This window comes from Populus trichocarpa, chromosome 15 (genome assembly GCF_000002775.5).
Source record: "Populus trichocarpa isolate Nisqually-1 chromosome 15, P.trichocarpa_v4.1, whole genome shotgun sequence".
Taxonomy (NCBI): domain Eukaryota; kingdom Viridiplantae; phylum Streptophyta; class Magnoliopsida; order Malpighiales; family Salicaceae; genus Populus; species Populus trichocarpa.
The window spans coordinates 4,638,210-4,662,921 of NC_037299.2; the positions used below are offsets into that span (position 1 = coordinate 4,638,210).

At 31.6% G+C, this 24,712-nt stretch overlaps 1 protein-coding gene across 1 annotated transcript; it reads left to right on the plus strand.

Moving 5' to 3' along the window:
* Window positions 1-17,288: 17,288 nt before the first annotated feature.
* On the plus strand, window positions 17,289-20,670 carry LOC7453874 (uncharacterized). Its single transcript, XM_024586543.2, has 6 exons — window positions 17,289-17,502; window positions 17,596-18,038; window positions 18,157-18,501; window positions 18,613-18,987; window positions 19,496-19,713; window positions 19,826-20,670. Exons 1-6 carry the CDS (start codon window positions 17,360-17,362, stop codon window positions 20,069-20,071), a joined length of 1,770 nt encoding a protein of 589 aa, XP_024442311.2. The 5' UTR covers window positions 17,289-17,359; the 3' UTR covers window positions 20,072-20,670.
* The last annotated feature ends 4,042 nt before the right edge of the window (window positions 20,671-24,712 follow it).

Genomic DNA, 24,712 nt, shown 5'->3' on the forward strand with positions numbered 1-24,712 from the left:
TGCAATATAAATGAAGGCATGAATGAAGATTAGGGGGGGTCTACAAAGATAAAGGCAGAAAGTAATGAACCTCCATTACCATCCCTAATAAGAGGATGATGTAATCAAACTAGAGAAATGTTACGTACATCTAATTTAAATCAGTTTAATCCCTTAACACTTTATAGTATTCAAGAAACTCATTTGTAATCACCATTTTATATTAATATAATAATAAAAACATTAAACATTATTCAAGATAACGTAGTTAATTACCATTAACCCATGTTTTTTCTTTGTATAACTTGTGAATTTTCAATTTTTATGTCCTCCTATGCATATATAAACACCTCTTCCTATAAAAACAATAAGGATTCTCGTGGTCTCAGGTTTGAGCCTTGTAGTTGCTAATATGATGACCACTGGAGGTTTACATGATCATTAACTTTAGGGTCTGTGGGATTAGTCGAGGTACATACAAGCTGACCCGGACATCTACGTTAATAATAATAATAAAAAATAAGGATCCTTGTGGATAAATCCAATATAGCTAACGTGAATTGTCGTGATTAATTAATTTGAAATCGTGAAAGGCTAGTGGCGACTATCCAAATAACGTGAATTATTTGGTGACTATCCAAATAGGGTAAAGATATATCCCAACAACTTAATTTTAAAATAAATTAAGTTAAGGTAGATTTTCTTTACCATCGAAATAATGATTGGCATATAAAAGTTCGGATGATGACACTATACATTAAGACTTTAATTAGTTGACTGCTTCAATTTAGTGTATAGTATTCTCGTAATTTAAATACATGTGGATGAAGGTTTCCAAGAGTGGTTAAAATGTTCACCAAACCTGGAGACTGTATCTTTGGTAAGAATTCCTGTTGGGTCTTAAATTTCTTTCATACTTGCCCGTTTGTCTTCGAAAACCTCGTGAATTTCAATCCTAACTAGAACTTCAATGTACTAACTTCATCTGTATATATGTTTTTTTTCTCTTGCATTTAAGCTTCTAGAACCCATGCGATGTACAGATTAAGAATAATTATCCATTCCTTTTATGCACTAATTTCATGTGAAGAAGGAAGAGCAGTTTAAAGAGGGTTTTCCTAGCTATAACCATAACGTACACAAGAAGAACTTTGATTATATCTCCAATAATAAATCCGCACGCCAGTTGTTTTAGAAATTCAATTCTTCTTCCATAGTGGGTTTTATGTCTAGTCTCCAATTTATCCCTATAGATTTAATTGCTTCCATTCTGTTTTTATACTTTAGTTCATTCTTTAATTTATCATTCTAGTCTATATTTACATATAAACTAACAAAAACACCCTCAGAAGAGAAATTTAAATCTAATCTAATTTATTAAAAAATTAACCTTGAAAAATATGAATTTTAATATTATATGACAAATCATATTTATTAAGTTAGGATATTTTTATATATCATTTTGTATAAAAATATATATGTATTATAAAAAATATATTTTAAATGATAATAATGATGATAATAATAATAATAATAAATTATAGTTTCACGAGTGGCCTGATTGGAAGAATGAAGTAAGAAGTCCACCAGGTTATGTTACCCTAAACATATGATCTGCCGAAGTGGAATTAAAACGGGCTTGTTTTTAGCAAAATTGGCTTTATGTTTTATACTTTTTTTCCTCCAGAAATGGACCCACACAGCTATGTGGGTGTTAGTTGGATCTAAATATTCTTTTTTTATTCGAATAATATTGATTTTATGATCTATCTAAATTGTCCCCAAATCTATTGTTATGTTATAAGAGATTAAGCATTAAAAGATTATCATAAAATATGACCCAAAAAAAAATTAATGGTAATCTTTATTAATCAAGTAAATTAAGATTTATATATCTCGGTGTTTTTTATGAAATAATTAAGTAATTAATCCATTTATGAAATAATTAAGTAATTTAGCATTAAAAGTAATTAATCCCCAACCTATTTTTGAAGATTAAAAGTACTAGCTTACACAATTATAAAAAAAAAACATGAGAATTACATTATGATGACCCAAAAGGAAATATAAATGTGAAATTTAAAGAAAATGAAACAATTCATTCCTAAAATTTATGGTATAACTTTTGATCTTTGGTTCTACGGAACTAAAAATATCTATGTTTTTCATGTATCTAATTGAAGACTACTCTGTACCCATAGCATTTCTATGATCAGACAAAGATTTGGTGTAATTAACTAAGGAACAAAAGGCATCAATCGAGACATTTCTATAGTTAACAAGAAGCCGCAGGTGATGACCCCACGTCTCAGCTTTTTGAAAGGCTTTTCATCTCATTAGAGGCAAAGAATACTCTCTTTTGCATTTAACAACACTATCAATTACTTCCAAAATCTCATGTATTTATTATATATTTCATCACCTAATTTCGGCCTCTTGTTTTTCAATAAATTCCAAAAAGTATATATATATATATATTTCGTAATTTTTTACCCTTTTGCCTATTTTTTTATATGTTTTCAGTTTTGATAAAAAAAATCAGAAATTAAAAAAATAAAGAAAGAGAGACTAAAAATGGTGAAGAGAGAAGAGGGGACGTGCCTACAACGTGGAAAGGAAAAAAGAAAAAAAGAAAAAAGAAGTACACTTGTGTAGGATGAAAGGGGGAAAGGAGAAAAAAAGAAAAGGAGACACAACCTTTCCCAACTCCATACTTGATGTTAATGGGAGAGATCACTGTGGTGGTTTTGAAACACTTAAGAGAGATATAACAATCTGTTTTATTTCAAAAACTACAAGCTTACATAAAATCATAAACTCTCAAACTCTCACCCTCTATTTCTCTCTACTATTTCTCTCTTTTATTTTCCACGCTCAATAACATAAACTTAGTTATCTATTTATACACAAAATAAAAGCATGAAAAATTAAAGTTTCATGTGTGAAAGATAATGGTAGATGGTAGTGTGAAAGTGATTAGTGGTTGTGGTTGGTGGCTGTCGGTCAATGGTTGGTGGCTGTCATCCTTAATCTTTTAGATTGAGTTAACTACAACAAATTCTCCTTTTAAACTCAATTGAGGGATGTCACTCCAAGCATGAACTTTAATCTAATAAAGCCTCTCCCTTTAATGACTTTATAAAGATATCTACAACTTTATCATTTGTTTTGCAAGATATCAGTTCAACTTTTTGTTCTTCACATGCTTTCGGATAAAGTGATGATGTATATCGATGTGTTTACTTCTTTCATGATACACTGGGTTCTTTTCTAATGCAATCACCGATCAATTATCAATATAAATCTCTATAGGATTTTCTTGAGGAATTCTCAAATGCTTCATCATATTCCTTCACCATATTAAATGGCTTACAATTGAGTTTACATCAACATACTTGACTTCACAACTTGATAAAGTTACTATTGATTGTTTCTTGGATGACCATGTGAAATATGTATCTCCAATAAAAAAGACAAATCTTATTATGATTTTCTTTTCATCTAGATCTCTTCTCCAATCATTATCTGAGTATCTAACAAGATTGAAGTTTTTACTTGAAGTATAAAACATACATTCATTCATTGTTCTTTTGATGTAGCAGAAATTCTCTTGGCTGCATTCAAGTGAGACTGATCTGGTGTCTTTATATATCTGCTGATAAGTCCTACTCCATAGAGTATATTCGATCTAGTACATGTCAAGTATCGGAAGCTTCCTACTAAGCTTTTAAAGTAAGTTAGATCAATATTTTCTACTTTGCTCTTCCTCAATTCCACTCCATTTTCAACTAAAGTTGACACCAAATTGCGGCTTTCCATCTTGAACTTTTCAAGAATATCTTTGGTATAACCACTTTAAGATACCAAAATCCCTTCTTCTTTTTGTATCACTTCTAGGCTAAGAAAGTGTGTCATTAGACCAATGTTTGTTATCTCAAACTCTTGCACCATGCTTTTCTTGAAATCCTCAAACATGATAGGATTGTTGCCAGTGAAAATCAAATCATCAACATATAAACATGTAAATAGTATGCTTCCATCATCTTTTTTCTTTACATATATTACATGTTCATATGGACATTTTTTAAATCCATTTTCTTGAAAATACCGGTCAATTTTAGTATTCCAAGCATGCAGAGCTTGCTTTAAACCGTAAAGGGCTTTCTTCAACTTATATACTTTGTCTTTATTATTGGCTTCAACATATTTAAGTGGTTGTTCAACATAGATCTCTTCTTCTAGAAAGTCATTCAAAAATGCTGACTTCACATCAAGTTGATAAATCTTTCATCTATGTTATGCAACTAGTGAGATCATTAGTCTGATTGTCACTAGCCAGGCTACATGAGGAAATACTTCTCCATAGTTAATGCCTTCTCTTTGCTTGTAGCCTTTTGCCACTAATGTTGCTTTATATCTTTGTAGTTCGCCTTTTGCATTCTTCTTTATCTTATATACCTATTTGACACCAATTATTATCTTGCTTTCTGATAGATTAGTCAACTTCCAAGTATCATTCTTTTTAATGGCATGTATTTCTTCATCTATTACTTCTATCCATTTCTTTTATGTGAAAACTTCATTAAAGCTAAGTAGTCACTATCTGCAAAGAAATAAAATAGAGTTGTATATTTCATGACTTGAGTGACATCTTACAAATCTTTTAGATTTCTCATCATTTTTTGTTCTTCTTATAAGGATATTGATGGTGATGATCCTAATGTTGACGTGTTTTTTCTATTGAATACATGGAATCTATATATCAGAATTTGTGGCTCGTCTATTTGTATTATTGGACCTTCTATAAGTATTGTTGGTACTTCCACTTCATCTTCAAGGATCATATCAATATTGATCCATTTGACTTTTTCTTGATCCTTATTTCATTAGCAACTTTTTTATCTTCTTCAAATATAACATCTCTACTCATAATCACCTTCTTTGTGATGAGATTAAACAACTTGTATTCCATCCTTTTATCATTATATCCAATAAAGATGCATTTCTCGCTTTTATCATTGAGTTTGGTCCTTCTTGCATTTAGGATCTTTGCATAGGCCACACAACCAAAGACTCGAAGATGAGTAACACATGGTTGTGACCACACCATGCTTTTTCAGGAGTGACAGCTTGCAGATTTCTAGTTGGGCAGTGATTTAGTAGATACACTACACATAACATAGCTTCGACCCAGTATTGTTTGGGTAACTTCTTTTCTTTAAGTAGGTTTTTTTTCATACCAAGAATATTTTAATGTCTTCTCTCAGCTACACAATTCAACTGTGGTGTATAGGATGGTATTGTCTAATGCTTGATGCCTTGTTGTGTATAAAAGGCTTAAAAGACAACTTCTTTTCTTTAAGTAAGCTTGTGATAAATATACTCCACCGTAATCAGATCTTAGAGTTCTAATGTTATATTCATTTTGCTTTTCAACAGTTGCTTTAAACTCTTTAAAGTAATTAAATCTTTCTACTATAATTATTAATGAAAGTAAGGAAGTACTTATTATATCCAGTTGACTTTGGCTTTATAGGACCATACACGTCGGTGTGCACTAACTGCAATGGGTTTTTTACTTTTCAGTTGGCCTCTTTGGCAAAACTAGCTCTGTAATGCTTGCTGAGGACACAGCTCTCATAGAATTCATCTAGATGATCAATGTAGGGCATACCTTTGACCATCTTCTTGCTTGCTAGAATCTTCAGACTTGTAAAATTCAGATGTCTAATCCTTAGATGCCAGAGCCACTCTTCATTGTTGGTGATGACACTCAAACACTTTGATGCATCATAATGGATGTTTAGAGGAAACATCATATTCTTGGACATCTTCACAAAGGCAATTAATCTTCCATTGTTGTCCTTGACTATAAGATGACAATCCTTCATGAAAACAATATAACCTTTCTCTAGAATTTGGGCCTACATTCAACATGTTATGCTTTATGGTTGGAATATAGTAAACATATGCAATGTAGCTATGATCTTCATTCTTCAACCTGATTGGGATGTTGCCTTTACTTTCTACCATAACTTTTAAGGTATCTCCAAAAGTAACTTGTCCTTGTACAATCTCATTGACATCACCAAACAAATCTTGTTGTCCACACATGTGATTGCGAGCTCTAAAATCTAGATACCAAACATTCTCATGATTCTCACCTAGTCCTTATTGGATAAATAATGCAGCTCATCCTCTTATAATGGTATCTTTCTTTGCATAGTTGGCTTGTTCATGTACCTCTAATGAAGCTTTTTTTTTTAATTCAGTGTTATAGTGCCCAAACTTATTGCAGCTATAACACTGTATATTCCTCTTGTCATAATTATTCTAATTGCCTCATGTTCCTCTAGGAGTAAATGCTTGCTGTCCTCGTTCTCTTTTAGTGTTGTTTCTAACACTTCTGCCTCTGAATCCTGTATTCCAAGATCCTCTTCTTTGAAATCATTAAAACCTCCTCATCTTTATTGACCTCTTGCTTTAGTGGTTTATCCACTTATTAAAGTCTTTTTTTGTTTGTACCTGTCTTTTTTAGGGACAATTCTGATTACAAGGCATGCTCTATTGCCTTATCTCTATTTCTTTTCACAATCTTTTGTTCATGTACCTCTAATGAAGCTTTTTTTCGACATTCAGTGTTATAGTGCTCAAACTGATTGTAACTATAACACTGAATATTTCTCTTGTCATGATTATTGTAATTGGCTCCTCTTTCTCTAAAAGTAAATGTTTGTTGTCCCCATCCTCCTCTAGTGTTGTTTCTTACATCTCTGCCTCTGAATCTTATATTCCAAGATCCTTTTTTTTTAAATCATTGAAATCCTCTTCGTCTTTATTGACCTCTTCCTTAAATGGTATATCCACTTGTTGAAGTCTCCTTTTGTTCATATCTGTCTTTTTAGGGACAATTCTGATTGCAAGGCATGCTCTATTTTCTTATCTCCATTTCTTTTCATAATTTTTTGTTCATGAGTTTGTAACGAACCCATAAGCTCATCCACCATCAACTTGTCCATTTTTTTGAATTCTTCAATAGTGACAACAACATAATCAAATCTTGGATTTAGGGATCTCAAAATTTTCTCAGTAATTCGAGCATTTGTGAAGGCTTCTCATTTCTTCTCATCTGATTGACTGTCACCATAATTCTTATGTGATAATTAGAAATAGATTCTGAAGACTTCATTTGCAATGATTTAAATTCACCTCACAAAAATTGGCGATGAATCTTTTTAATTCTGTCAACACTTTTGTATTTTTATTGGAGAGCCTCCTATATTTCCTTTGAGGTTTATACGGAAGCGATGATCTTAAATGTGGCTTCATCAAGACCTTGATAGATAATGGTCTTAGCTTTGTTGTCTTTCTTTTTATTAGCTTTGAGGACTTGGTTTTGTGTCTCTTGTAGACAATCTTCTGCTTCTTTAAAATCTGGTTCATCATAACCATATTCCATAATCTCTATACACTTTTGTGAGCCAAGAAATTTCTTTAGTTTGATACACCAATTATGATAATTGTCTTTGGTTAGCTTTGGGGTGAGTGTTTGTGCATTTTATGTAGTTATTTTATTCTTTGAATGACTATATCACATTCTGAGAGTTGAATTTGACAAAACAGACACTACAGATGAATCCAGCATAGTCAAAATAGTAGGAAACCAATCTGACCTTATTGAAAATAAGTCAAAAATAGATTGAACCGGTCAAAAAACCGATTTTAAATGTCGGTTAGTTTGCTAGGGTTAAACCAAGAATATTTCAAGAATATTCTTTTATTGGCGGCTTGATAGCTCGACTCGGCTCAACACGGATCATAACTCAACTAAACAACTTAGAGGCTCGGCTTAGGTGGCTTGACTCAAGTCAAATATGGTGTGCGTGCATGTCAGTTGTCTTCTTTCTCTAGGCATGTGGGATGCGCGTGGTTGTCAGAGGCAATGGTTGCAGACAGTGTGTGTAGTGCACCCCTTGCTTCAATGAGATTGATTTTTGCACCATTGAGTTCTTATTGAAGAACACTACACCATGAAATGATAAAAATATGTTTTTGACAACTTTAAAAATTCAAACGTATTTAAAAAACTACTATGTTTTTAACAAACAAGGCTGCGGTACCAATTGTTTGTGGGAGAGACCACTAATGGTGGTTTTGAAACACTCAGTGAAAATAAAACAATTTGTTTTATTTTATAAAAAAACAAACTTATATAAAATTACAAACTCTCAATTTCTATTTCTCTCTAGTGTTATTTTTTTTATTTAGCTCACTGAATAACATAAACTTATATGTCTATATATACATAAAATAAATGCATGAAAAATCAAAGTTTTAAATGTGAAAGATAATGGTAGATGACAATATAAAAATGCTGGTAGTTGTAGTTGATGGCTGCTGAACAATGGTTGATAGCTATCATCTTTGACCTTGTACATTAAAAATTTACTTCAACACTTCAGAAAATCTCATAAAAATTTCATAACAAACCTCTTTCATAAAAATTCTCTAGCACAGCAGTGTAATAGCTACGCCTCCATTAAACCGATTTTCCCCGACTCCAAAAATTATGATATTATTACCTAAGCTTCCTGACATATTTGAGAAAGCCTCGGAAAATCTTCATAAAAAAAAATTCCTTCATATGAGCCTTGAACAGACCTGAAGACAGTAGCTGATGCAATAACTTCACTAGGACAGCAGCTGTACAACAGATCTTCACTCCCATGAATCATGATTTTCTCAAATTATAAAAGTTACCAAGGTTTCCTCACATCTATTAATACATCCTAAACAAATTTCATCCCAAAATTCCTTATCAACAGACCTGAAAAGATGTGAAAATAGAAGCTCCAACAGATGTCTTCAGGGAGACAGCAGCACACCTTCAATTATCCAATTCCAAAATCTGTCCAAACCTACTCTAAAGACTACCAAAATTTACAAGAACCTCTCAAATACATTCAAAATCCTCTCGGTCAAATTTCAGCTGAAAATAAAATCGGGATCAAAAGCTTTGACAGAAGCTTTGACAGTGATTGCTCTTGGTGTCAACTGCAGTATCTTTGTTTTGCCAGCTCCAAAAGTAGTCCAAACGATATCTAAATATCTTCAACTTTGGACTAAATATATATCATTTCATCTTTAATGCACACTAATAGCCCCATTTCCATTTGGATGCAGGAAAGAAGCACAAACAGGAGCTGACACAATGCCACTGCTTCTTCAAAGTTCCAGCAACTTTCGGCCCTTTTCCAGCCTCCGAAAAAGGTCCATTTCGGATTGCGGATGATTTTTAATGTGTTTGTTGTGATTATTATTTAATTGAGATGATTTGTAAATATGATTGATTGTAGGGTGACTGAGTTAATTAATAAAAGAGAATGGATGTGTGTGTTGTATTTTTTTTCTGGCAGGTGTTAAATGAATGTTTTTTTAAAAGAAAAAAGATAAAAAAACATTATTGACCAAGTGTTTAAATTTGTATTTTGTTCAAGCTTTAAAAGAAAAGAAATACAAAAAAATTATTATTATTATTATTATTGCATAATTTAGTTGTCTTGTTTCTAAATACCATGTTTAGCATAAAAAAACAAACAAAAATATTATTTTGCATTATAAAAAAAATTACTTATGTTTTGGGTATTTATAAAAATTGTATTTTTGTTGTAACTATTTTTGGACTTTTAACAAGTTTATCAAGCTTATTAAAACCTTGACCAAAATAAATAGCATATTGGGTAAAAAAAAAATTTATTTTTTGAATAAAATGAATCAAAGCCTATTTTGATCATTCTTGTGGGTCCAAAGGCCATTTGTGTCATTTCTACAAGTACAATGCCTATTTTTAGCAATTTTTTAACAATTTCAGCATAATGTTTTTTTCATGATTTAACGTCAATATTTTTAGCAAATCTTCTATTTTTAGGGTTCTAATGTCATATTTTGACATATTTTCAATTTTTAGGGACTAATATCCTTTAAAGCAAATTGTGAACAAGCTCAAAATATTTCAACATGTGAGTAAATTTAGAAAAACACAAGTAATAGTAATCTTTCATCTGAAATGATACGTTAAGGTGATGTCTATCTTCCTTTAAACATAACAAACTCAATGCCTGAATATTTGAAAGACCTATTAGGATTTTTAATTACTATAAAATTAGGTGACAACTCCTTTCATATATTTTATCGATTTACACATCAGCTCACCTGAATGCCTACATACGATAGAATAATGACTCTACTACGGATATAAGGTTGAGCCAATTACTTGTGTTTGCTTTTAATTTATTTATTTTTATTTTTGTTTATGTTTTGAGTATTTGTTTCATTTACATTGTTCATTTTATGCAATTTAATTTCTCTATAATTATTTTAATTTGTTGGATTGTATATATATGCATGTTATTTATCTGAGTTTTCACACACTTCATAATGAATCCATAAAAGGTTTAGACTCGAGTTCATCCCTTATAAGATTAGAAAGGAAGATTCAGATGACAAATGTGACTTATATCCACTGATGCTCACTTGGACTTCCACTCAGATTGAAACTCACTCTATGCACTAGGTATCGTGGAGTCTCTCCCATGCTTAAGTTAGATAAGGATAAGAGGTCACTTACCCAGTGATAATTCAGGGAATATAGGGACTTGAGAAAGCTTTAGGAATAGACAGGACGAGCTCAAACCCCTATAAGTTAGATGTTATCTATTAGGATCTACCCTTGTTGGGACGCAAATGAATAACATATATGTATATTCAACTCAGCATTTTGCATCCACTTGTTTATTCTATTTATTTGCATAATATCTTGCATCCCTTTATACATTCTATTCATTTGCATGGCATTTTGTATCCATTTGTATATTTTATTCATGATATTTTGCATTTATTCGTGCATTCCATTAGTTTGCATACATTTGAGATCTTAAGAAGCTAGACTGAGGAGAAAAAACTTCAGCCTACGCAGAATCATGTAGACATTTAAAAAAATGAAATGACTTAGCTTTCTGATTTTTTAGAACAAACCGTTCGTTCTGAAAGGTTTGAAGGAAGCCCTCCACACACATAAACTAGTCTTATAATGCCCATTATAAAGATGTCTCCCTGTTTCACCACACATAATTAGAAGAGAGTGTTAGATGCCTATCCAGTTATTCAAAGCTTATCATTTGTTGCCTCGAGTGCATCAAAATCATCGAAGACTTTTGCATTCATGCCTTAAAATCCATTACAATCTTGATCATTTGACTTTTTTTTCTTTTCAATTTTATCCACCTACATTATATTAACATGGTTTTAAATTTTATAACCTCTTTCAATTTGAATATTCTAGCATATTTTTGTTGAAACAACAAAGACCAAAGTTAATGTTAAAAAAATCCCTTTTTTTTAATGTTCATGATGCGAATCCAAAGGGTAAAACCTCTTGAAACCATAACGAAATTCAAAACAATTCCTGAAACGCTAAAATCAAGTTGCAAATAAAAACTTTGACCCAAAGATTACCTTAATCATAATACCAAAAGTATTGGATGAAACTTTGACTCATTGATTATAAGAATCAAGAACCAAAAGTATAAAAAGAACACCAAAAAGTTAGAATTTTTTGTTAAGTTTGAAAAATTCATTAAAGAACCAAGAGTAAGAGTTTTGCTCATAAAAACACATTGGTTTATTAATCACTTAGCTGCTGGAACTTTCAGCTCAAATCTTAATTAAATAATCCCATAAAGTAACCCTAATGGACCATTTGGGTTGTAAACCAGAGGCCCAAATAAAACTCAAATCAATAAGTTGTTAAGAAATAAATATAAGTGTATGGTCTTAAAATAACCCAAACAAAAAGTAAAAAGATCTAAATCCTTTAAATACTTGGACTTTCTAATCCTTGTAAATAAAGATTCAAACCTATAAATAGGAAAGAAAACCCAGCTTCAACCCTAATAATTGCTGCCCAAACTGCCACTTGCAGTTAATGGCCCATACCAAACCAAAATCAGCCTAAACCAAACTACCCAAACTGCAACTATCCAGACCAAATTTAGTCTGGTCCAAACCAAATTTGAACCAATCTAAATAGGCTAGAAAAATAGTAACCCACAAGCCCTAATGAAACCAAATTATGCCCAATCCAAACAGAACCAAAAACCCAATAAACAAGCTGGAATCCTGCGGGTCACTATCAAGCTTGACCCAAACCGAATCTCCAAGAAATTATGGTTTGATATGTAGCTTTATTGCACATTATAAAAGCACAATCTGAATCTCTTCATCCCATCTCTCTTTAAAAAGATTTTTCCTCGAATCTGCAACATGAGGGATGCCATCTAGGGTCAATACACCATTATAATCTTATAGTAAAGAAACACCAAAAATATCTTCATAGGATTTTTAATATAAAAAATGTTATGAATGAACCTCTCTCTCATGAGTAAACTATCTTTCTTTTTTATATTTCTCTTAACTTTCTCAAATTTGTTTTCTCTTCTTATGGCTAGCTTATTATTTCCCTCTCTTGGCTAAATCTGAATTCTCACTGCCCACGACCAATTTAAACTTTCTTCTTTTTTCACTACTCTCATCTAAAGTAAGTATTTCACTCCCTATACTATTATCGACCATACTCTCTCTCTCTTTCTAGTTTCATTGGATCCTCATATTTTTTAAGGAGTTAATGATATAAGAGTTATAGATTTACCATTCTTTACAAATTAATATTTATTCTTGAAATTATCATGCATAACTTTTTTATCAAACTGTCATGGTTTACCCAAAAATAAATGACTCACATATATAAGAACAAAATCACACAACACCTCATCATGATATTTCCTAATATATAGTGAAACTAAAACCTATTTTGTCACCTTCATCTCATCACAATCATTCAATTATTAAAGTTTTTAAGGTCTATAATGCTTTGTTGTATGTAAATTTAGTTTATTCATCAGAATAATACTAGCTATATTAGCACAACTCCCACTATTTATAATCATGCTGCATAACTTATTCTTAACATGACATCTTGTATGTAAGATGTTCTCTTTTTGCTCCTCCAATCATTCTCCTTAACCTGCATATTTAATGCTCGCCTAACCATAAGTGACTCTCCTTCAACTAGATTCTCAACATCGTTATCACTTGCATCTTCAAGTGGTGACATTTTTTGTTACACCTTTGAATGACTTTTTATAACCATAACTCATTTATTTGGACATTATGAAGTAATGTGACCTACTCCCAAACAACAAAAAACATTTTTTATCACGGTTATAAAGGGTTTGAGTTTTAGATTTACCCCGATTATCCATGTAGATGTCTTTCTTATCTTTATAAGATTTGTACCTACAACCATATTCGACTTGGATTGGGAAGCCATTTCCCTTCCTCTTAAGTTGTCTTTCCATTTTGTTAGACATATACACCATATCATTTAACTCCATATAGTGTTGTAATTTCATAATGCTTTTAATCTCACAATTTAACTCATTCAGAAACTTAATCATGGTGGCTTCTTTATCTTCCACCATATTCACCTAAATCATTACAATCTCAATCTTTTTGTGATAATCATCAACACCCTTCAATCCTTAGGATAAACCCTATAATTTCTGATATAACTCTCTATAGTAGTGACTAGGGACAAACCTTTTTTCATGATTGCCTTCATCTCCTCCCAAGTCTTGATAGGCCTCTCATGATTTCTCCTTATGCTCGAAACAAACAGATCCCACCAAATTATAGCATAATCAATTAACTTAATAACAACAAGTTTTACCTTTTTACCTTCTTAATTATAGAATGTCACATATACGATTTTCCACACCTGTAGATGATTATGTCACTGTGAATGAGGATGAAAATATAAATAGATTTTAGAAGGCTTCATTCAGTCAAGAGGGAAGATTTTGGCAACAAAAGGGTTTTAAAGATTGAAGGTTTAGACCAAACATGCACAAGGGGTTTAAGCATGCTTTTAGGATCCATAATGGTTTAAATAGAAACCTAGAGAGCATCAAGATAAAAATTCATGCTTTTTAGGGGAGGAAAGATCTAAAAGCATATTTAGATGGAAGATGAAAGTCCTTCTTACATATTATTAATCCTGGTTTCTTGTTGATCTACCCAATATATGATCTCGCCAAACATCAACTGTATTCACTCCAGATGTTGTTCAATGGCTTTTAACATAAAAGAATTATCGGCCTTCCCCTCTTGGTATGACAATTCACTTTTGGATGAAATATTGAAATTTGAAAAATAAGTCAGTAAGAAGAAATTATATCCCTCACACACTCTCTTATATGTTTACAGTTGAATAGATTTCACTTCACTTATGTTTCACTCAAATTTTAGCTTTCCATGATAATATACCTTTTCATCTTTTACTTCTTAAACACTCCTCCTTAGCTTTTTAAAGAACTAAACAAAATAGCTAGTAAAATCCACATTGCAATGTTCAACCTAATAAAAACAATTAAGGAAAACATGATGGAAACAAGCAATAAAATTTGAATATTTGTTTTGCGTTTAAAAAATTGATCTAACCTGCAGTATAGCCAGGTTGACTCGGTTCTTTTTATATTCTTTTTTTAATTGGATATTTTTTTTTCAATTTCATCCTTCAACATTGGGTTGATTGAAAATTGGACTTTATAATTATTTTTTTATATTTTCTTTCTATGAAATTATTTTGATCCCTTGACTTGGGTTTGATAGGTTAACTTAGATTGTCTTGGGTCATTTTAATATTATTTTTTTATTTTTTTCAATTTAATACTTCTACATTGAGTTGATTGAGAATTGAGCTTTATAATGTTTTTTTTATTTGTTTTCTATATGGTTATCATATTCTTATGGCCTGAGTTGCGGGTTACGTTGATTGACTCAAGTTTTTTTTGTCTTATTTTAGTAAAAAAAAAATTTCAGTTTCATTCTTAAATATTGAGTTGATTGTGAATTACCCCTTTATAATTTATTTTGGTTTGCATTCTATAATGTTATTTGATCTGATGACCTAAGTCATGGATGTGGTCGATTGACTTGGGTGGCTTTTTGTGTCCTCTTTTTATTATTTTTTAATTTCATCCTTCAACATTAGGCTGATTAGGAATTGATCTTCGTAACTTTTTTTTATTTGTTTTCTATTGGTTTATCTTAGTCTCGTGATCCAGGTTTAGCAGGTTGACCTGAGTTGGCTCAGCTTAATTTTTAGTTGAATTTTATTTTTAATTTCATCCTTTAATATTAGGTTGATTGATAATTGGATTTAATAATTATTTTTTAATTTGCTTTCTATATGGTTCTTAAGTTCTCATGATCTAGGTAGCATATTTGACATATTAACCCTAGTTGATTTGAGTCAATCTAATATGTTGTCGTTTTAATATTTTTAAAAAAAATTGTTGTCTTGAGTTTTTTAGTTAAACTATATTTTTATCGATCATCCGAGTTATCTTTAGACTTGTTAAATCAACCATGTCAATCACCATATAGTTTAATTTTTTTATGCTATAAAACTGGTATGTCGTCGAAACCTAAAAAAATATAATTTTGACTTTACTATTACAAATAAAATAATTTTGTAATATAATTGTGAAGACCAAGTTAAACCCAAGGAAAATGTTGTTTAATCTTCCTACAAGATTCTGAAATAAAAAATGATGGGGGATTTGAATAATTAAAAAAATGAAATTTTGAAAATAAAAAAATGATAAATTGATAAGTTGTTAACTCAGTTCAATGATCCATACATCTATTGTTATAAATTTGTTGATCATAGAAGTAAAAAAAAATATTCTTTCAAGTCAAACAAATAAATTCAATATTTCTTAAAGCTAAAGGGAATCGAGGAGATTATCATTTAATTAATTAGACAAAGCTTTCTAATTAATTTATTATCATCAAATGAATTTAATATTGAAAAGAGATTCTCAATCACTCATTAGTAGCCTTAGGAGCAAAGTCTATAAAATTTATTTTAAGCAACCATTCAAAAGTTTAACAATTTAACTTAGTTTATTCTTCTATAATAAACTAAAATAAGAGATGCAATAATCAAGTTAATTCTTTTGCTTCTTACTCTAATCCTTAACAACAATTACGGATTGGAAGAAACTAGAAAGCATACATGTCATCTCAAAACAATATCTTGAACAGAAATCAATAACATAATTCTAAAATAAAGAAAAATAAGTACTTAAATCTGAAAGAATTACAATGTCAACGTTACTTCTAACAACTTGATAATGGAGATGGTGTCTATTCCTCTTAAACTAAAATGGAGAATTAGTTGCTCATGGTCTTTGAAAATTCCAACAGCAAAGATGATCTCTCCCAAAATTCCCGTAGACAAAGAACATCCTGGTTGTTTTTCTCTTCTCCTCTTCGTGTCCCAATAAACAACCTTTATGATAAGCTATTAAGGATAAAGATTAAGAGGTTATAAGTTGTAGAGAAAATCCATCTAATCCTATAAGATTTCTTATTAAGATAAGACTCTCAAACTATTAGTTTTTAGCAGATCAGGGGATAAAACTTGTCTTTTATCTTGCATTAGGAGATTTGTCTTGAAAATGATTTTGTCTAACTTGGAGCCCTTCATAAAAGTTATATCTCTAAATGTGTAGATGAATTTGAGCTGTTGAATTATCTTATTTTGATATCTTAAGTTCAAGATATGTCTGTTTGAATATTAAGTGTGGAAACATACAATTCTGTTGGAAGTAGGTTTTCGGCCCGATTTTTACAAGTCTATTTAGAGGTCCAAATGAACTCGGATTCCTGTCCATATGACCTTCCTGGAAAGCTTGATATGTGTACTTCAACTTAGATTACGCTCACATTCACCTTGTAAAACTCTAACTTGGTGAAAAACCTGTCACAAGAAGCAAGTTTCAAAACATAAAATACATAATTTCTTATCTTTTATCAATTAATTAACAAAGTCTCTTATGTATGTTAAATTCATAAAATACTTTTAATAAGCTCAAATAAACTCAAAACACCTTAAAAAAAAAAAAACAAAATGTAAGAGGAGTATATATATATCTCGCACTTATAAAAAATACATTAATAACACTGGATATTTTTTTAATGTCCCAAAAACCTTAATCCGAGCCGTGGTGTATCACGGTTAATCATTTAGTCACAAACCATCCATGATATATGATTAGGCCGCTATCAAGGTAAAGCACTTGGCACTGTAGGACATATAGGACATTTTGAAGTAAAGAATAACCAAATTAGAACAAGAAGCTGTAAGAAAACGTTACGACAGCTAACCAAAGAACACCTTTTTTTTTTCTTCTAGGAGTTCACTTTGCTCTTTCAAAGTTTTTAGGTACTCATTTTTGGAACAAACAACAAGAAAATGACATGTTCAAGAGAAGCTCTTGCTAGGTTGTTCCACAATGTCTCAAGCTCCTCCTTCCTTCTCCTTCTCTTCCTCTACTTCTCCTCCACTTTGCTCCTTAAGCTCATCAACTTCATTGGCAGCTATCCTATAATCCAAAGGTCTCATGCCAACTACACCTCTCTCCCTCTGAAAAAATAAATATGCTAACTTTGTTTGTTTGTTTGTTTGTTTGTTTGTTTCTTGTTCTGCAGAAACCAAAATGTATATGAATTTAATTTCTCTGATGAAGAGGAGGAGGAAGAAAATGAAACGTATAGCTACTATGCTCAGTCTATGGAAAAAGATAACCTTGTGGCCGACATAATCCATGGCTGTGAATATGAATCAGTAATTCAGGTTATGCCTAACAACAGCACTCATACAAATCATAATCATGTTGAAGATTTCGTAAGCACACCGGAGGCCGTTCTTGAAGAGCAAGATGATAGTTTTGCTAGTGATGAAATGCTTTCTGTCCTTGCCTCAGCAGGTTCAGAATCAGAACATGGTGACGCAGATATGGTTGAAGAAGAGATGCAAACAAGTGATGCTGATTCGGTTCATGATTCTGTCCCAAATCAACAGGGCCCCACAGCTCCGATCACCAAAGACCTACACAAAAGTGATTTCATGGACGGTGACGAAAACAGTGGCGGTATTTGGCTACTTGCATCATATTAGCTTCTCTAGGAAAAGTTTGTTACACTAGTCACATGTTGAACTTGTACTACTTCCATTTTTCCTGATATTGCTTATGTTGTTTTCTCTTGCAGAAGACTGCACTAATCAAGAAATTGAAAATAAGAAGCTGAAGGATACAAATTTATCTGTTGATGAAAAGTTCCTGATTTATGCGCCAAACCGATTGGAACTGGGGAAACTTCAAGTTCAAGAAAAGGATGAGGAAGAAATATTTGGTGACTCGTGCACAGTAGGCTCAACTTCTAAGAGCTCCTCTGAATGGAGGAGCTTAATCAAGGACTCAGGAACCGAAGATCCATTTTCTTCTTCGTCGCGAAGAAGTTGCCCCAGGTGGGAATCCTACACAGTGTTCCAAAAATATGATGAGGAGATGATGTACCTAGACAGAATTAGTGCTCAAAAGCTTCATGAAACAGGTAATTTTATTTGAGTACTATTGAATGTAATGTTTCCTGCATTAATTATAGGTTTTTGATCCATACTATAGCAAATTACTAATTAATTTCAAACGTGCTACCTGTTTTCAGAGTCTCTAAAGTCCATCCATGTGAATCCAAGATCAATTTCAGATAGGATTGTTCACAAGTTTTCTACCATAAACAAGAAGCCTTCCGACAACTGCCAGAACCCGTATCATGAATTGGAAGGTGCCTATGTAGCTCAAATTTGCTTAACATGGGAAGCACTTAATTGGAACTACAAGAACTTTGGACTAAAAAGAGCTTCGCAGTGCGACTTTGATCCTGGTTGTCCAGCACATATTGCACAAAAGTTTCAGCAATTCCAAGTCCTTTTGCAGAGATATGTCGAAAATGAGCCTTATGAGCAAGGCAGGAGACCTGAGGTTTATGCCAGAATGAGGCTTTTAGCACCAAAGTTACTCCTGGTGCCAGAATATCGAGGTATGCATTCAAGTAAAGCCTAATCCTCTGTATACATTTCATCATCTTAGGAAACATAGAAAAAGAAAACAAAAGAATCGAGTCCATTAGATTAGGTTAATTACTCAATCCTTCAAAAGGCTTAGAATTTGGGTTCATATCCAAAGCATTGTCACAATTTTCTTTAATGGGTAGGGAGGAATTTGTTTTTTCTTTTTTTAGTATATAATTCATTGGAAGGCTCACTTGGCCTTTAGATTAGACAGGAGAAAAACCTTTTTGCATCCCATTGAACTCCTACAACCTCCACTACAATGAGATCTGAATTCAAGATTTGCGGTCAAAATTTCTATGTTCAAGCCATTTACATGTAATTTTCACAATTTCGTTGCTCTTTTTCCTGTCCCTTCCCTTTATTCATCTGAAATCTAGATATTGGATCTTTAGTATGGCTACAGGGAACTTATTTTTCATTTCTGTATCTTTATTTGCGTAGCTTTCTTAATTTCTTTTATTTTGTTCTTTCAAGATTCTGAAGATGATCAGAAAGGTGATGCTAAATTTGGCTCAAGAATTTCGTCGGCTGCATTTCTAATGATAATGGAAGACGGAATCCGAACATTCATGGATTTTCTCGAGGATGATAAGGAGAAAACCTGCCAGATTCTGAAGGCATTCTTTAGGCGAAATCGAAGGGGTTCAGTAGATCCTGTTCTTCTCCAATTAATGAAGAAAGTTAATAAAAAAGTAAGCTTAAATAAACATAAAAATAATCCTACTTTTCACTCTCATGTAATGGTATATGAGCATATCATTTTGAAATTAATCCATGAATGTTCTGCATGTTATATATGTGCAGAAAAAGATGAAGCTTAAAGATCTTCGCCGAGCTCGCACTTGCATAAGGAAAAGAAAATTAACGGTGGAGGAAGAGATGGAGTTCTTGATGGGACTAATAGACTTAAAACTTGTCTCTAGAGTATTGAGAATGGCTGACATGAGTGAAGAAAAATTGCATTGGTGTGAAGAAAAAATGAGCAAAGTGAGAGTATTGGATGGGAAACTTCAAAGAGATTCCTCACCACTTTTTTTCCCCGCACATTGACCCACATCATATTGTGTTGCTTGATGACTAGATCATGAAGGTGCCATGACTGCTCAAAAATGAATATCCTAGGCGCCCTTCTGTAAATACTGTAAAATAATGTGCATGGAAGAGGGCCTACAAATCAAAGTGACTACATGTTCGAGACATGGGTTTCGAAGATTAGGAATCCAAGAGAGAAGAGTAAAGAGAGATGTCTGCAAGAATATGTGAACAACGAAAGTGAAAGACCAGAGACAAAGCAAGGGGTATGAAGATAGAGAGAAGGTTAGCTTTAGTTAGCTTTAGCTTTTTAATTAGGGTTTATCTACAACGGATTTGAGTTGAATCAAAAGAAGAAAAGAGAGAAGCTTTTACACATGCATGGAGAGGAGGAATAATAAAAGGAAGCACATGGTACACTGAAAGAATTGTGGCCTCAATGCCACAATATTTGTGGGGTAGAAAAATAAAGGAAATAGGTTTATTTAGAAAGCAAGATCTTACAATATTATGAAAAGCTAATCTTGTAATTGGGTTATTATTAGATGAATGTATCCGACTCCGAAAAGAGCATTGACTCAAAACATTATACACTCAAAGATGTGATGTGCATTTCATTTTCTTGCTACTCACAATTTAGAAGACCTGAGAAGTCAACTCTACTTAATTTGCATTGCCCTTTGTAACTTTTCTAACCGTTGAAGAAATACTATAAATTCCTTTGTATTAATTACCAGTTTGTGTTGCATAAACCCACAAAGAGTAATAGCAGATATACAAAGCTTGCAAAACTTTATTAACTAAATCATAGGTAATGGGGAGTTCATTTTGCTTACCAACGATGGCTTCCCATGTCATGTGAAGTCCTTGCCACTTCATCCTCGACATAAATGGAGTAATGAGGAGCTCTGCTCGAGGGACCAAGCACAACGCTTCGAGGCGGAGATTGTGGAGAAGCCTATCTGCCCCCAACATTTTATATATCACTCCATATTGTGTCATCCTATAAGAAATCATCTAGGTAGTGGTCCAATAGTAAAAATTTGGGATCAAGAGATTTGTTTCCTCTATGGTTTCAGGTTCGAGCCCTATGATTGCTATGATGGCCACTGGAGACTTACATAGTCGTTAACTTCAGGGCCCGTGCAATTAGTCGAGGTGCGCGCAAGCTGGCCCGGACACCCACGTTAAACTAAAAAAAAAAAACATGTTTTTTCCAAAAAAAAAACCAAAGAAGAAAATATATTTCAATTTCTGTTTTTGGCTTTTTTTTATTTAATTTAATTTATTGTTAAGAAAATTATTTTTATTTCAAGTCATACATGTGGTACTTACTAGTTCTTGATTTAGTCAATTAATACTTCATAGTTAATATAACATAAAAAATGGATGTGAGGTTTAAAGTAATAAAAATTTGGAATTAAAGGTTCAATTTTGAATAGTAGAGGGATAATTGATGATTTTTAAACATAAATTAATATACAGAACTTATAAAATCTAACAAAAGTATTAAATTTCAAATGGATCAATTCTGTCTCTTTTAATTAAATTACTTATTCTCAAATTACTTAAGTTTATGAGAGGTTTTCTCGTTTTAAACCTATTAAAAAGAACTAAAATCCTTGGGAAAATATTGTAGCTTAAGATCTATTATTACTATTTACTAGAACAGTATAATGATGATAGAGACAAGTATTTAAAGCAAGAAGTAGATAAAACAATGAAATTCCTCGAGAAGTACAAGCTAAAATGGAAAAAAAAAAAAAACAAGTTGTAGAATAATGTATGATGAATGGACATATAAGAAAAGACGTTCTATTTGCAACTTTTTAGTTAATAGTCATTAAAGGGATAGTATTTTTTTATCATCGATGGATACCTCTAATATGTTATAAGGTATTTGAGATGTTGGATGCTATTGTTGAGAGGATTGGAGAGGAAAATGATGTGCATGTAATCAACGATAATATTGTAAATTATAAGGCAGCAAGGCAATTGTTGATGGAAAAAAGAAAAAAAGTTATTTTGGACACCATGTGATGACCATTGTATCGACTTGGTATTGGAAGATTTTAAGAAGAGGCTAGAGTTCCATCAAGTAACTATTGCTAAGGAGCGGAGAATCACCTCATATATTTATTCAAGAATTGTTTTTATTTTCATGTTAAGGCACTTTACAAAAAGAAATGATTTGATTTGGCCCGCTACAAATCGATTTGCTACTACATACTTCACTCTAGGATCTTTGAATGATTATAAAATGCAACTGATGATTATGTTTACTTCTAAACAGTGGAGGTCATGTAGGTTTTCAAGAATATAAGAAAGGAAACAAATTCAAAGTTGTGTTTTGGACAATAGGTTTTGGCATCATATCATTATATGTATTAAGGTAGCATATCCTCTAATTAAAATTCTTTGATTAGTTGATTCAGATGAGAAATCAGTTATGAGTTTTATATATAAAGCAATGGATCAAACAAAAGAGAAGATACAGGTGAATTTTGGTTTTGTGAATTAAAGGTATCTATCTTACTAATTATTTATTTCACATGTTGTCCTCTACTAATATGATGTCTTTAGAGAGATACTTTCAATTGATATTTGCCTAGATTGTAATGATATTCTTATTATTTTTTATAGTTATATACTTATATGGAATATTGTTGATGCAAGATGAGAAATTTAACTTCACATACCTTTAAGCTTATTATTTGAATCCTCATTATTATTATAATCTTAATTTTAAGGTTAATGCCAACATTAAAATTAGATTATATCAATGCCTAGAAAGGATTGTGCCTAATGCAATTGAATTGTGCAAATTTGACTTACAACTTGAATCATTCAAGAATGTAAAAGAGTTGTTTAGCATTGAGGCTACTTAGACAGTAGGGGATAAAAAAAACTCGAGCTCAATTGTGGGATTCTTATAGGAATGAATTTTCAAAATTACAAAGGTTTGCAATTTGAGTTTTAAGCTTGACTTGTACTTTATCTGGATGTGACCATAATTGAAGTGCATTTGAGATGGTGAGTTTCTTTTATCTTATTATTTTTAATCTTTAAATTTTTTATAAGAATCTTATAAGTTATAAATTTGAATTGCTTATCTAGGTTCATATAAATGAAAAAATCATCTGCATAAAAAAAAATGAATGACTTGGTATTTTAATGTGCAATCTGAAATTGAATGACAATTAAGTCAAAAAGCAAGTTGATGATTTTGGTGTAGTTTTAGATGATTTCTTATTTGATGATGATTGGTTAGCTAAGAGAGAAAAACATAATGGTTCATCAAACTTTGATTTGCTTGGTGTCATTAATAGCGCAACATGAAGAAAAAATTGTAAAGAAAATGAAAGTGATGAGGAAAAAATTTCTAATGATGTTGAAATGGTGAGTCGTGGTATTGGAAATGTTTCGGAGATTCAAATTGATGTCAATTTGGTGAATTCAAGGAGTTTTGAGTAAAATAACATTGAAAATATTGGTATTGGTACTAGTAGTAGCACTATTGGTCATAATATTGGTATTGGTACTAGTAGTGACACTAATAATCATTTAGATGGTAATAATATTGATGAATGTTTGAGGAATAACGAGGAAAATAAAGGCAATGAAGTTGGTTTTAGTTTATATAACACACCAGCAAATTGTTAGTTTTAAGTTTGTTAATTGTTAGTTAATTAAAATCTATGGACATGAATAATTGTATTGTATTTTTAAGTTGCTTAAATTATGTATGGATTTTATTGAATCATGTATTTTAAGATGCTTGAACTATGTATGAAAACAAATTCCTTATGATTTTACTATCTAAGTTTATAATGCATTTTATGTGTTGTGGAAAAAATATGTTTTTGACAACCTTAGTTCTAAGAACTTTATCTTTACTCTAGATTCATTAATCAAACATAAATTAATATTAAACAGAAGAAAAGCATGTATTAATAATAAATATGTTTTACATAAACAAAATCAAAGTCACACGTAACCAATTGATTGGCTACAAGTCATTTATAATAATAATTATTCCTTGATAATAATTGTTTTTATTGTTAAGCTCAAATTCATTTAAACCTTTTAATGAATAAAAGACCTATGATGTGTTATTTGTGAAGGTGTTCATTAATGCACTTGAAAATAGTGGTTTAGTGCTCACTAACTGGTATTTCAACGCTTCGTTGTGTTGTGTGGCCTTCACGATGAACATATAGCTCATCATTGGCCACAATGAGGTGATCACGTCTACATAAAGAAGATAGGCTATAAGAAGACTATTCTAAATAATAGATTAAAGAAACCTAGATTTTTAACAAATTTCATTGCAAGTAGCACATAATAACTTTTTTATATATACATCTTGAATGAAAGGAGTTCAAATAAACAGGAGTTACAAAACAAATTAGTTTTAAAACATAACTCAATGAACAATTATGCATGTAACCTATTTTTTCCAAGTTCTGATGCCATAATCAAATCCTTATTGTGTCACCACTTTATTGTCAAAATCCCTAGTGAGAAGATATAGATGTCTTAAGGCTTTATGCATAACAAATTCCAACATAATTGTCACCACCATTCGCAAGTAAACATTTCAAAAAACTGGATAATTATGAAGATCTTTGAAGCTAGGATTCAATTTGACAATGAGAA